The sequence below is a fragment of the Melanotaenia boesemani genome, chromosome 3 (genome assembly GCF_017639745.1).
Source record: "Melanotaenia boesemani isolate fMelBoe1 chromosome 3, fMelBoe1.pri, whole genome shotgun sequence".
Classification (NCBI taxonomy): Eukaryota; Metazoa; Chordata; class Actinopteri; order Atheriniformes; family Melanotaeniidae; genus Melanotaenia; species Melanotaenia boesemani.
In genome coordinates, this window is record NC_055684.1 from 12,236,001 (window position 1) to 12,250,926 (window position 14,926).

The 14,926-nt window shown below is 38.5% G+C and overlaps 1 protein-coding gene across 3 annotated transcripts in view; it reads right to left on the bottom strand.

The window, feature by feature from the left end:
- Positions 1–1,698: 1,698 nt before the first annotated feature.
- pxk (PX domain containing serine/threonine kinase) overlaps positions 1,699–14,926 on the bottom strand; it is a 30,396-nt gene continuing 17,168 nt past the window's right edge. For 2 of the 3 annotated variants that reach the window (XM_041980115.1, XM_041980116.1), the window contains exons 9-18: positions 14,445–14,546; positions 14,195–14,356; positions 13,913–14,030; positions 13,693–13,771; positions 11,437–11,485; positions 11,268–11,345; positions 10,953–11,039; positions 10,738–10,801; positions 9,585–9,644; positions 1,699–4,061 (exon numbers count right to left, since the gene is read on the bottom strand). In XM_041980115.1, coding sequence (XP_041836049.1) covers positions 3,862–4,061; positions 9,585–9,644; positions 10,738–10,801; positions 10,953–11,039; positions 11,268–11,345; positions 11,437–11,485; positions 13,693–13,771; positions 13,913–14,030; positions 14,195–14,356; positions 14,445–14,546 — 999 coding nt within the window. In that variant the 3' untranslated portion in view covers positions 1,699–3,861. Of the gene's footprint in view, positions 4,062–8,984; positions 9,014–9,584; positions 9,645–10,737; positions 10,802–10,952; positions 11,040–11,267; positions 11,346–11,436; positions 11,486–13,692; positions 13,772–13,912; positions 14,031–14,194; positions 14,357–14,444; positions 14,547–14,926 lie in introns of all 3 variants that reach the window. The other variant, XM_041980117.1, reaches the window with a different exon arrangement.

Below are 14,926 nucleotides of genomic sequence, written 5' to 3' on the forward strand. Positions count from 1 at the left end.
AGAAATTACAAGTAATGATTTTGTCTCATAAATGGAATAAATTGCACAATCCCATCAGGTTATCAAACCACCTAATCCTGACCTGAATCTTCTAGTTGACTCTATATAGGACCATTATTTACAAAATGAACACCCTGGTCGATTACATTAGGCATAAAGCTAGTGACTGAAACCATTAACCCGTTAATAAAATGTTTATCAAGTTCAGAGATCAAGTGAGAAGTTGGTTCATTTTTCCAGATTTCTGTATAAACCCCCTGCTGGACTTTCTACAGAATGCAGGTTCAAGGCACTTCCGCATTAGCTTAATAGTTCAAAATGAAAACTACATCCTAAAATTATTTAAATGTAATTAAAGGGTTAATAAAAAAAAGTGTTTGCTTCTTTGTCCGCGCTCCAGCTGTCCTCCGTGAAATCCAGCTTGGTGACTTTTGCACAATTTTCCTTCTATACAACAATCAGTTATTATTTCCTAACATTTTACAGAATAATAAGCTGTGAGCTGAAGTGTTGCCACTAAAGAGATGTTTTATATGTATAATGTCACATGCAATAAAAAAAAAAAAAAAAACCCAAAGACATTCATGTTTCTAAAGGCACAATGACCCACATGGCACAATAAAATATATAACTATGGACCAAAAACATAAAAAAAGAACATGTTAATAAAAAAAAAAAAAAAAAAAAAGAGATTACTGGGTCTGAAATGAACCTTAAGTGTCTGCTAATAAACTACATAAGATCTTTATAATTATGTGTTTAAAAAAAAGAAGAAACGTTCAACATTTGAACTCAGTAACAAGTTTTCATACTAATGGCCTGAAATCTATGGCAGACTGACTGGAAGGGAAATTAAAATTTAATTATTTAGAAACAGCTGTGATGCCAAAACTTCCAACTTTACTTTAAACCTTGTAATTTGCTTCTTTAATCACTGAAAAAACCAGAAAATTAAAGCTTTATTTACATATAAAGAAGCACATTTTATGTTATCTTTTTAAAGGACACAGCAATTTCTTTTTCCATCACAAATTGTGTTAATTAGGGCAAGGATTATATTCTGTAGTATAGTTGGTGTGTTTAGCCAGTTATAAACACGGTGCTGGTTAAAGAAAACAGTCATCAGCTGCTAAGGGCAGGACATAACGTGGCACATTTTGACAAATTTATTTCTCAGTCTTCATTTTAAAGACAGATCTGCAACCAGTAACCAGCTGCTGGTGATGACACGCCAACTGCAAAGTAATGAGTCTGCTCGCGCTCAGTTTGGAAAAATCAGACAGAACTCCTTATAAACGGGCCAGAGAAGAGCAAATCTTTTTAATTTAAAATAAACAGATTTTTGAACTTTGGTGGTAGTTGTTTACTTTACTTTTTAACTCAATTTAAGAATGCTGCTCAGATCATTAGATCAGTGTATGCAGATGGCTGGCCAACCTCTCTTAACTAATTAGCTGTGACTCACAAGTCTAATCCCAAAATACCATCAAACACAGATTTAAAAAAATAGCCAAAGACCAGAGAAAGTTGAAAAACCCGACATCCCAGAGACTTTGCAGGAGAACTGCAGCTATCTACACATGTATAATGCACCGGGGACCGATTACATGCCCTGGAAGCACTGGCACAGCTGTCCCATTAAAGCAGGGATCACTAATGCCGGACTTCTTTGGACAGTGTCCTGCAGGCTTTAGATGTTTCTCTGCTGCAACACACCTGATTCAAATTAAGAGGTCATTAAGAGGCTTGTGCTTAACTTGACACAAGCTGTTGTAGAAACATTTTATTTCAATCAGGTGTGTTGCAGCAGGGAAACATCTAAAACCTGCAGGACACTGGCCAAAGAGGTCTAGAGTTGGCTGTTGATGCATTAAAGAGGATGTACAGGGCTGGAACATCAGCATCACAATCAGACCAACAGTCAGCTGGTCTTCTGTCTGACTGCAGGGGGAACACCACACCAGAGACAGCTGAGGGTACGAACATCAACTCTTTCATGATATTGCATCACAACAAAGCTGATCTGTTCTCTGTTTTTAAAGAGCACGGAAACATCCCAACCCTCCAGGACTCTGTCATCTTTGTCATAAGTCCTATTTGATGATATTCAGTTTAACCCCCCTCTGCAGCATCTGGTGCAGGAAAGTGTCACTTCAAGTTAATTTCAGACCCAGAACACAATCAAAGCGAAGTTAGTCTGATGTGGAACACAGAGTTAGTTTTTGTTTTTTTTATCGTGTACAGAAAGGCCATAATATCCAGCGGAGAGCAGCTGCGTTTTTCAACTAAACTAATTAAAGTTTAGCATCTCCTGAGTCCTGACATTTTACTCTCCAGTCAGAAAGGGGACATTTACACAGATTGTTTGCATCCCTTCATCCAGGCTGAAGCAAAACTTCATAACAAGTGTTTCCCTCCAAAATATGAATTTTATAAGGATGATGGAGTTTATTCTCCAGTTGGGTGTCATAGCAACAAGAGGATGAAACAAGACATGGTTAAACCTCAGCTGTGTTCACTTGCAAAAAGATCACAGAGGTTTCCTGTTTAGTTCAATCACACACTTTATGAGTTATAATTTATTTATTAAGTATTTTTAAATTGCACTTTGTCGTATTTTACATTATATGAATATATTGTTTTCTTTGTTTTAGATTATAGTTTTCTATGTCTAAACAAACTGGTCGATGGTTTTTTGTTGTTTGTAGCTTTCTGTTTAGCTGCTTTGTAGAATTATGCGCTGCTCATGATTTTACCTCTTGCACACTGTTCACTCAGACCCTTTTTGGAAAAGAAACAGAAAAAAATTATTCTGAAGAATTCTGATCTTTCTTCATGTTCTTAACTAAGATGAATGCAGTAGAGGAAAGGACCGAGCAACTGGTGGGATCCCACCTTGACTGAGGTTAATGCTGCATTTAGACACACATGCTGAAACAACTGACTCTTGTAGAGTCAAATGTTTGTAGTTTGGATCTTATTTTCTTAAAACAAGTCAAAATTATCGGCAGTTCCATAGGATGCAATGCAAATCAACGTTGAAGTCCTAGAAGCAATTTTTATTCTTTTGCTTCTAGTGCAACAACCTGCTGCAGGTTTCTTGTTTCAGTGCCAGAAACTTTTTTTTTATGATGATTGAAAGTACAGAATATTTGGAATTTAATTACAGGCAGAAATAACTCACTGAGGTGGATTTTTTTTTAAAACTGCAGCTTTTGTGAAAACCTCACCAGGGCATGCATGCTACATGTCAAAAGGTCAGAGATGATTTGATGGAGTTCAGGCTGGTATTCCTGCTGTTCTGGGACCAAGACCAGTTTCATCGCATTGACACCGTCAAAGCTCTGACTTTCCAGTCCTGGACCCAGGAAAACCAACTTCATCATTCAACAGAATTCAAGGATCCACAGCAGACAAACAATTTCTTGTCCCTAGTGTTCAACTGCATCTTTTACCGCTCGAAGGACAGAAATGAAGCCGGCTGGCTGCCACAGAGCAGCAGATGGACCAGAGGAAAAGCTCTCCAGATGCAGTACAAGTCTTTTATCTGGAGACTGGCAGCAGTTTCTCTGAGACGAGGCAATCACACAAGGAAAGCCTAGAGAGTTGCCCAGAGTTAAAAAAAATAAAAGGCAGACTGAAACAACCACTTTCCTACCCACCATCTCATCTCTCCAACCACAGCAATGGATTAAAATACTTAAAAAAGGAAAGGAAAAAAATTACTTGGATTGTTTGTGAGTAATTGGCTTTCACATCTTGGGGGGAGGTAAGGACCACAGTGCAGAGACGGCAGTTCTGTCATGTTACCGTAGTGACAGTTTCTGTGTCATGGACGGGTCGCGTCAGTGGACGGGGGGGTCAGATGATGGGTTTGCTGCGGTCGACAGTTTCGGCTTTTTTCAGTTTGCCTTTACTGAAGGCTTGGATGGAGCTCAGCAAGGCGGAGCGGCCTCCTCCTGCTCCGTCAGAGGACGGAGGTAGAGGAGGTGGACGGGAGGACGAGTCCAGCAAAGGAGGCGGAGGAGGGGTAGGAGGAGGAGGAGGAGTTGTGTGCGATCCTGGATATGGGAGAGAACAATGAAGGGAAGAAAAGTGAGAAACAGTTCATAGGAGCTGTTCATGATGTCATCAGGAGCTGGTTGCACAAAGAAAAACTGGTTTTACTGTCATACTGGTCCAATCAGCTCTAAGTGGGTGGACTACGTGACATAAGAAGACTTTTAATGTCACAGAGAAGTAACCATGGAGAAGAGGTTATATGACCAATCGTCAGTTAAACACTGCCTTTCATCGGTCTGGTGGAATATACAAAGTTTGGTACCACTTTTCAACAAAATACCTTTATAAAAAGCTGTAGATGGATAACTAGAGAAGAACCTGGAGCATAGTGGCAGTTTTATGAAAAAGTTATTTTTATTCTATTAACTAACAGTAACAGAACCTGCTGCTCAACATGGCTGAACTTCCTGCCAACTGGCCGTTCCAGTGATGTTTTGATCAGTTACTAAAAACAGGGAAACTGGTAAAAACCAAGTACTAAATATTGAAAAGGGGGTTATACCACCACCACCTACTACAACTGTTGGACATACTTTGTTGAACAAACGGATTCCAATACCTTTTTTTTTCCCCATTCTAGGACAAGGAAAGTAATCCAATTGAATAAGTTGTAACTTTTTCTCTGCTTAACTGTGAATGTAAACCAACAAGTGAAAACAACCACTGAATCTGTTTTAAGTTACCTTGAAGAATAACCTTTGGGTATCCAAAAAAAAACAAAAACAAAAAACAGGTAATCCTGAGATCATGAAAAAAAATATGCTAAGTTAGCCATCAGCAGTTTCTTTTTCCAGTATACATGAAGTAAATGAACCTGGCTGGTTCCAGTAAGTAAAACCATCATATGAAACAGTCGCTACTGGGACTAATAATCTTTGCTGGGTCAAAGTTAAATGTTTATCCATCTAACTATGAAAGTGTTTTCAAATCAAATTCACCACACGCCTCCCGTGTATCAGACAATTACAATAAAAAAAATAAAAAAAATCATTACAAAATGCAGAGTCAAAATCCATATAAACCTGTTATAAAAGGTAATCTGACAAAGTGGTACCATTAGTTTTACTAATTATAAATAGTTTGTTTTCTAAATTCTCAAAAGAAGCAAAGATATATATATTTTTTTTACAGAGATTGCGTCTTTGTGAAAGCAGCACCCAAAGATCGTAATACAGGCTGGACTCAATCCACCATCAGTTCAATACAATCTTATTTTAAATGATGCAACAACATCTTTATAAAGGGGACTTAAAAAAAAGCCTTAGTTTATTGGCTCTGAATACTGCAGTACCCATGAGTCTCAGCAGACGTTTCTATGACGATGGAATGAAATCTGAACTCTATAATACTCAGTAAGTCCCCTAACCTCAGTCTAATGCTTTTTGATTGGATGACTGTGACAGCAATGCATTCTGGGACTTGTAGTGCACTAGAGTTGTTGTCCTGCTCTGAATGAGCTTCTAACTCCTGAGGGCGCTCTGACAAAGTGAACTGACTGTGAATTGAATCTAAACCTGGAACATCTCTTCCAGCTGCACCATTTCGCATCCGTGAACTGAATGAAAGTCAGAAAGTGCAGCAAGGAAGCAGCCTGCACAGCTGACTGCAACATAATGAAAGTCCATCCACCAGTCTGGAGAAAACTCACACATATGAAGATCATATTTACACAGGAATTACCTTTTCATATTTTTGGCCTTGACGAGCTCATTAGAAATTTAATTAATCATTAGATAACATCAGAACCTCAGCAGAGAGCTGTGGGGACGGATTTTCTCCAGGATGGATGCGGAATAACTTTACTTCCATTACATTTTTGCAGCCACGGTAACCTTTGGGGATTTTTCATCTAATATTCAGATGAGTCTTCAGGTTTGTCCACATTTACACTTTCTACGATATCTGTGATGAGATGGGACAGTTCGGGGTCCAAATATCTATTTTTTATTAAATATGTGCAAACTATTTCTTCCAAATGTTAATTATCCAACAAAAAATAAATTAAAGTGACTGAATATTAATGATCTCTAAACTTAAGATGTTAAGGGCAGAGGGAGAACTTTGTCGTCCAGTTCTATATTTATTATTGTTCCTAAAATATGCAGCAAAAATGAAATAACAGGTTTTTTTAGGCTTCCTTCACCTTCTTTCTGCAGCTGTTTACAGTTTTATAGAGGCTTGAACTGTGCAAGGCTCTTCATTAGGAAGTTTTCTTTCTGTATAGACAGTTTTTAGTGTAAACATTTAATTAAATTAAAATCAAAATGTAAAATCGAATGTCTGAACAAAAAGCTTTCTGATATACAGTATTAAGTAAAGTCATAGTAATTATTTCTGTCATTTGTAATTGAATTAATCTTGAACCAAGGACCAAGATTACTTCAAAGAGAGCGAGGGTGGGGGTCTGTGAAGTTTTCTGCATGTCACATTAGTGAACATTGTATTCACATACCAAAAAGAAGTTTTTTATCTATTTTTAAATGAAGGTTATTTTTATGAGGGAATTGATAAATATGAGCCCAGTTTTCCAATTTAACTGATACCAGTAACGGACAATGCTACACTTAAAATTATACAGCTAAAAGCTTTTTATGAAGACAGAGAATTATTTGAATTTTAGATGAAACCAAAGACGCAAATCCTTCAAAGAGATTTTTTGAAGCATTTGGTCAGCTGTAGATCAGAGCTACAGGACTGGGAGGAAAAGCTGCAAATATAAATATATTTCATAGCCAACAGCACAGAATAAGTTCAGATATGACAAGTTCAATGAGTTGCTGATGAAAAAACAGTGTTTACTATCTGACCAAACTTTACCATGACACCATGTCCCAAACAAAAAAACATCTGCAGACAGAACAAACAAAAAACAGAGACAGGGAAAGACATGCAGAGACAGAACTGATGGATCACAATCTCCAATGAAACAGCAGCAAAGAGTCGGACTGTCATTGACGTTAGGAGGTCATTGCAGATTGTGAGGTTTATATAAAGATGTACATACACCCCATCACAGCAAGCAGCAACTTGTTGATTCAGAAAAGAGGATTCTAATCTTGTAAAAGCCAAAAGAAAGTGATCCCATAACCTCCCCTAGGCACCAAGGAAAAATTTAAAAAGACCTTCAGAAAGCTGGAGAACTGTTGATGAAGACCACGTCAACAAATTATAAAAAAGACTAGATGCTGATAGGAGAAATATAAAGAAGTGAGGACTGGACTGAGACTTTAACATATATTCTCTAAAGCAGAATGCTGGATCAACGGGGACAGCCAGAATAGTAAGAAACAGTTTGCGGTCTTTTTGGGTTATAAGACAAAGTGGGGAAAAGGTGAGCTGATGCCAGTTTGCTGCAGAAATTTGGAAGTGCTTAATCAAATTCCATTTAAGTTAGCTCAAGAAAAAATTATATGTTTGGGAACTGTGATGAAAACACTTTGATGAAAATTTAAAAACAATTTTTGAAGGTTTTAAGGCTTAATTAGTGAAATAAGGAGCGATCTCCAATATTCTTATTGGAAGAGTTAATGCTGTTAAGATGGTTCTCCTTCCACCAATGCTGTATTTGTTTCATAATATACTAATATTACTTACTAGCTGCTGTATTAAGAAGCCTGATGCATTGCTTAAGGATTTCATATGAAACTATAAATCTTATAGGATTAAGGAAGCACATCTGTGTAAGAAGTAAATATAATGAAGTCTTGTCTTTCCAGACTTTCAAGAGTATTAATATGCCGCAAACCTTTATAAGATCTCACTTTGGCTTGACGAATTGGTTATTTTTGCAGATGGCTGAATCTAGAACAGGAGGACTGTCTACCGTTTGCATTAGAGGCTGTTTCATTGTCTCCTCTACCAACTGAGATAAATTAGTTCAATCACAATCCCATAATTTACCATAGCTGTAATACATCTTTTACTCCTTCAGTTTTAGATGGTGCCTTTCTGTGTTGGAGAGAAGTGGGACTGGAACAACATCATCAACAGCATCATTCTAGCCACTTCATGAGAAGTTCTCACTAAGAAAATATGTTTTGTTTTGTTTTTAAGATGCTTACAGATTAGAAATTTAGTGAAGTCTTATCTGCTTAACTTTAAGCAATTGGTACAAGATAACTTACACTCCTGTTTGAAGGAGGCTTTGGGCAGAAGTCAAGCAGTGTCATTTTTGTATGATGTACTGTTAGATATGGAGCAAGTTTCAACAAGCTAATTTAAGAATAAATCGGAACAGGAATTAGGGATTAGGGACTTATGTGGGTAGGTGGGTGGGGGCTTGGTTCAAAATAGTTTACCTCCATTCTCATTCAAAACACTGGGAAAGTGATTCTAGATGGCAGATGCCTGACATTTCTCTTTTTTAAAGAGTTCAGCAGGTAGACACATCTTTAGCACATAGCTGACATCTACCAATAGTCACATTTTTCATACATATCTGCACAATCAGATCAGAAACAGGGAAGTAAAGCTGACGTATGGGATATATGAGGTAATATGTGCAAAGTACAAGGACTGACTGAATTTGTGTTAATAGTTGCAATGACAGCATTGAAACTTCCTGGAGGGATTGTTTTATTGGAGTGTTTTAGACTGAGTTCCTAGTGGCCAACAGTAGTATTACACTTGAAGGCCTTCACATCTGACACTGGTTAATTATTATTGTTAAATGCCGTAAATGATGCACCATAAACATTCAGGGGTAAGTCACAAAACAAACTCATCACACTGTTGGCTTTCATGAGCTTTTGCTCCAGCTCTGTCCACATCTTTTATCAATCTCATTCTATAGTAACATGAAGCAAAGCTTTGTGGTTGGATGCTTGCTGAAGGGCCAGGGTGTATGACACCTTTAAAAAAAACCACCAGCGATTTTCATCATCATTAGCATCAGAATTAACATCATGATTCTTTTACTTTACCCAAAGACACGCTCAGAATGGTGCATGCTCTATGGTGGAGACAGCACAGGAAGAAGAGAGAGAGGGAGATGACGATTATCTGTTCAGTGGACCAATCACCATTTAATTTATTACCAGGATGAAGAGGAGGAGATACTAAAGCAGGGTTGGAAACTACTAATGCATTAGTTTTATCAGTTAGAAAAAATCTAAATGAAAGCATCTATGTTTCCCACCCTGCATCCAGCTACCTGGAGACACAACAAAGTTAACAGACACATTGCAAGAGCAGAGTCAGATACCTGTCTGAAACCACATGATGAGAGAGAAGGTGAAGAGACAGACACACACGAGTCCAGTAAATGACAAATCTTCAATCACACATGCACATTTTCAAAAGCAAAGGCAGAAATTCAGGGTTAAAGATGAGTGTGTTATTGACGCAAACACTGTGCTGAGGTACAGCACATGCAAGGAAAGTTCTCACCACAAAGAGGTGCTGCAGGGCCTGTCCAATACTCTCCCAGACAAAAAGATGGGCAGACAGACAAAAAGAGAGACACACAGGAGGAAAGATGGGAAAACACACAGCTGAAAAGACAAAAAGACGGGCAGGTGTACCTGTAGTAGATGGAGGGGTGGGGGAAGAGGGGCACGTGGGAGGTGAACTGGCTCCAGATCCTACAGGAGGACAGAAAATCACACATTAATCAACATAATAAACAATTTAATATCAGATCAAATTCTTCCAAGTCTGACTGTGAACCATACGTCCTGACAAGATCCGCCTATCATCCCACAAGCACATATTTTTGGTTGCACTTGGCTTTGTATTCCTCATTCTGTATTTAGTCCACTTGAAGCGGACCAAGATTTGCAGTTGTAGGCAGACCCAGTCTGCTTCTCTCATCTGAATCTGTTCATTTGCTTATTTCATAATTCCCCAAATGAAGCGGACTTTCCAAGCAAACGAAGTAGGATTCGAATCAAGAAGGCTGGTATGACTGCACCCTTAGCACCAGTTTTTTCTGTTATAACGACCAGACGCTCCAACCCAGAAAAACTTGTGATACTGGCACAGACACTCTGATGTAGGTTAAGGAGACAAACCAGACAAACGAAAATGTTTTCACCACTGTCAAATTCAGAGTCAGTGTAGCAACCAGTTTGCTTAGTTTAAGAGACGAGAAAAAAAATAAATAATTTAAAAACAGCAAATTAGAGGTTTTAATATCAGTTTATTTGGTGTTTATACATCTCTTTTGAAACAAGATGTATAAATCTAGTTTACAACATAATTTCTAAATAGTGTGCAGTATTTGGAAAATTGCTTACAAACGCTTGTTTAAAACTGTATGTATAATCTAAATTGGCAAAATTAAGACAGTTTGCAGGAAAATGAGACAAACCCTGTGATCTTTGAAGATAAACACTCTGGACTGTTGTCCCGCACAGGAATTCAGTACAATGAGAGGGAGGTTGAAATTTGTACTGGGATATGTTTAAAGAAATGTAAAGACGTAGCTCTAAGAGGTCTGATTGAAGAAAAGCAATTTAGTTCTAAGCTGGTTTAGTATAGAACCAGTTTAAAACCAGTTTAAGACCAACCCTGAACCAACATAGAAAGTTTTGTGGTTAAAAAGGAGTAAGGGAGACCTAAGCCTCTCTGCTACTAACACAACCCTGACTTCAAAGTGCAGGATTAGCTTTAAGCACAGCATAATGTTGTTGCTTTTGCTCAGATGTGTGGAGATTTCTCCAGATCTCTACCTACCAGAATTATTGTTGTTTCTGACAGAGACGTCTTCTTCATTTTCATAAGTTGACTGTCTGGACTTCTGAAAAGACAAAAACTCTTTCATAGTTTGTACAGTTGAAGTCTGACCCCTTCATGATGTGTTTAACAGATGCAAAAGAGCAACATGTCTTTGAGACAGTTTGATCTGAGCCGTGGTTGTTGGTGTGTCATGCTGTGTGTTTGCTGCGGACCTTCCTCGCTAGAATCTTCCTCCTCTTCCTCTCCTCCTCTGAGCCGTAGTGAGACTGAGCTCGGGTCAGTCTTCGGTGCTGGTGGAGCTACAATCAGACATCAATGCAAAACATTATCCCCCTTTTCAGGCCACATTGTGATTTGCAGTTTACAACCAACAAAACACAACTCAGGAAAGATAAAAATCTACAAATCTTTCAACAGGGTGTGCAATTTGACTCAATTTGGATTTTTTTTTTCAAAGTTTAAAAAAATCCCCCCCGAAAAACAAAACATTTTGGATCCTCCTCAAAATGTACATGATAATGACCCACCAGTCTTTGCTCCTCATGCAGCCTCTTCTCCAGACTCTCCTTCGCTATCCTCAGTGCCTCCTTCAACCTGCTGGGAACCTGGAGAAGAGGAGGGTTCACTTATTTGACATTGTCCTTCATCCCTCTTGTTGGACATAGCATTGGGATAACATCAAGCTGAATCTCTCACCTTGATCTGAAGTTTTTCTGAGTGTTTGAGCTGGACGTCGTTGAAGAGCCTGCAAAAAATGAGATGGAACTCAGCAAAATAACAAAGAAACCCAAATAAGATAATGGCCTATTTCCAGCAAGTTTCCAATTTCTGATTTCATCTTGACCTGGCAACTTTTGGGGGGGTTAAATTAGACTGGCTCATTGCTGAGCTGTACAATGAAGCAGAATTTGTATCTTAAACAGAAAAGTTCAGGTTCAATCTGGCTTTATAGTGTCACAAATTTGGTGTCACCATGGCAACTGATGAAGATATATATCAACATCAGAGATCCACACATTTAAAAACACCACCCCATGAGCATTCATTCACTGCTCTTTTTATTTAATTTGTATTGTTCTGTGAAGCCCTTTGTGGTTCTATACCAGTGAAAGGTGCTATATAAATTTACTAATGCATTATTATTCTAAAATGGATTTTATACTATAACCCCATTGACTTGTCTGAATTACTTATCTCTTTGTATTTTTTTATGCAGAACATTTAAAAAGCCAGTTTCTCCTTTGATATAAAAAAAAACCAAGGCTGTCAAAAATAATGCGACTAATTTACATAGTTGTCTTTAAAATTTTTAACACATGCACAGCACCGTCATTTATGACGGCGAGACATGGAGGTCTCTAGAGGCAACATGAAACAAGCTGGTTAGCTCTGTAGGGCATGGGAAAGTTACGTCATGACTCTAGCCCTGCGGTGACTGACAGAAAAAACAGCCATTGTTGGAGGCTACTCATGAGGCGCCGTGATTGACATGGGGAGAACTTGTTGCATAGTGGGTTACAATGCACACGATCAACAGGGGAAAAAATAGCAACCGGACTGTCGTTTTATTCTTTTCCTACATGCGAGAAAAAAAAAATAAAAATCAAGGAAGTCTTGTGTCTGAAGTAACAAGGTGGAGGCGGATGGCGTGGATATCCGCTGTGAGACTCACAGAGATAAATTTTTCTATCCCAAGCTGGTTGAAAATGTGCTCAAGGCATTTTCATTCTGGTAAGTGTGAACATTTCACTTAGTGAGACAATTGTGTGCTTATTTTGTTCTGTAGCCAAGAAAATTAACAGCAGGTTCCTCTGCATGTTTTTAACCAGTCGACAAAGCAAGCAAGCAAGCAGACTAAGGAAGGCTAATTCAAACGTTGTGCGATGCATAAATGGGACCCGAACAGCAGTCAACTGAGCTATTCTGAGAAACTGGATGTAACCCAGCCTGAACGAGGGTTTTTTTTTTAGAGCTATTTTTATCACTGTGTCTGTGAATAAAGCCTGAAAATTCTCTTAATAAAATTAATAAAAATTCTCTCAATAATCCATATAAGAGTGTTTGCCATAATATATCAGGTTGACTGACTAGAGTTTGTAAACTGTACATGAGCCTCCAAAGACTTAAAATTTCTAAACTGAGCCTCAATAAAAGGCGCTCACACCACAGACTGGATATGCAAAAATGTCAAGAAGGAGGTAAGGTGCCAGGTCCTCTCTTTAGCCGACATTTATGGATTATCGCCAATTAATGCAATCTTTGCCGTATAACGCCTTCTCACCGCTTCAAACCACAAGAAACTTGTCCCTGTAGCACACATTTAGGTTGTTTCTAACTTTCAACATTATGGTTGTTTAAATACTTATCGATCTGCAATGTTCAAGTTTTTATCTGTGGCCCAGATTTTAGGCATAGTCATGAATGATGATTAATCATGATTAATTGTGATTAATTCATTTGTAAGCTGTGATTAATCTGATTAAAATTTTTAATTACTTGACAACCCTAAAAAAAAAAAAAACCTGAAGCTTTCCCATCTTTCCTTAAAAAATACCAGAAGCACATTTACATTACATCTACTTGTGCTTCAATGATGTGGCAGCAATATTGATGAGTTTATGCATTTTTTTATTGCTTTCTCAGCTTTGACTTTTTTTTTAGCTGCAGTTAAAAGAAACATCGTTTTTCAGCCCACGAGAAATACAGGAAAATGAAAGATATTTCATATTAATATGAACATACCCAGGGTCAGAAAACTGGGGTAGATTTACTGAGTTCAGAACCAGCATGGCAACAAGATTTCCATTATTAAGGTTAGTTAAGGCAGATAACCAGAAAATATTCTGGATATGCTGAGTGCAGGCTTCTGGTTGTTAAACCAGCAACAGCTTAAACTCTAATGTTTAAATGAGTGTATGGGTGGGTCATTGGAGATAAACGCAGTGAACTCACGGGGTCTGGATGAGCGCCGACACTGTTGGCATGCCACTCTTGCAGGCTTCTGTGGAGAGAATGGACTGCAGCACTGACACTGAACAAACACAAACACACAGTATGAACACAGAGAGAATCAAACTGCATGGACATTGTTCACATCTGGAGGAACTGTGATGTACACACTAATGGATGTCAGGAGTGTGTTTGTCAGGAGTGTGCTTGTGCATATACAGACCCACAGCTGTGTAAGGGACGGTGGGGTACTGATCGATGGGGACGCTGTCTGGTGGCCGGCCGTATGTTATCTCGTACAGTAAATGTCCGAAGCAGAACACGTCAATGCTCTCTGTGGTCTGCAGACAAACACAAAAACACTCAGTTTGTGTCACAAAACTGTTAAATGATAAAATATGAAAAGAACATCAGAGGAATAGTGTCTACATAAAACTATGTTTCTGTTGATTCATGTTTTAGTCAGGCTCAGCTAATCTGAGCTAATTTGATCCAGTTCACATACGTTGATCTTCCTGAGTCGGGTAAAAGCTGATCGCAGCACAGAGGGAACTCCCAGCATGCCGTTCTCCACATCCACCAGTCGACACACACCATCGTCCATAATGACATTAGATGTATGTAGGTGACCAAAAAATATGCCGCTGTCATGGAGGAGCTTGAGTCCCTGAACAAGAGCACAAAGTATAGTAACAGGGTTACAGTTATGGATTGGCTTTGGCGTGAGGATCAATAAACCAGGAGTGTGTGAATACCTCCAGGATCTGACGGCCGTACAGTTTGATCTGCGCCAGCTCTAGACCCTGACTCTTCTTCGGGTTACAGTATTTCTTCAAGTAACCCTCTCTGGGCTTCACCTGAACATGAAAGAGATTTTTCATACTTTTCATAATATTTTTGGAAGAGAACAGGGAAATAATTCAACCAGCACAATGTCTTAGATTTAACCAGAATGAAAAATCTGCAGCCCACTTATTCAGGTTCACCCATCCAACTGTTTGTTAATACAAGTATCAAATCAATAGCAATTCAGTGCATTTAGTCATACAGACATGGTGAAGACGACTGGCTGACGTTTAAACTAAGCATCAAAATGAGGAAGAAAGAGGATTTAAGTGACTTTGAACTTGGCATGGTTGTTGGTCTGAGTATTTCAGAAACTGCTGATCTACTGGGATTTTCACACACAACCATCTCTCTAGGGTTTACAGAAAATGGCATCTCCTCTCCATCTCCT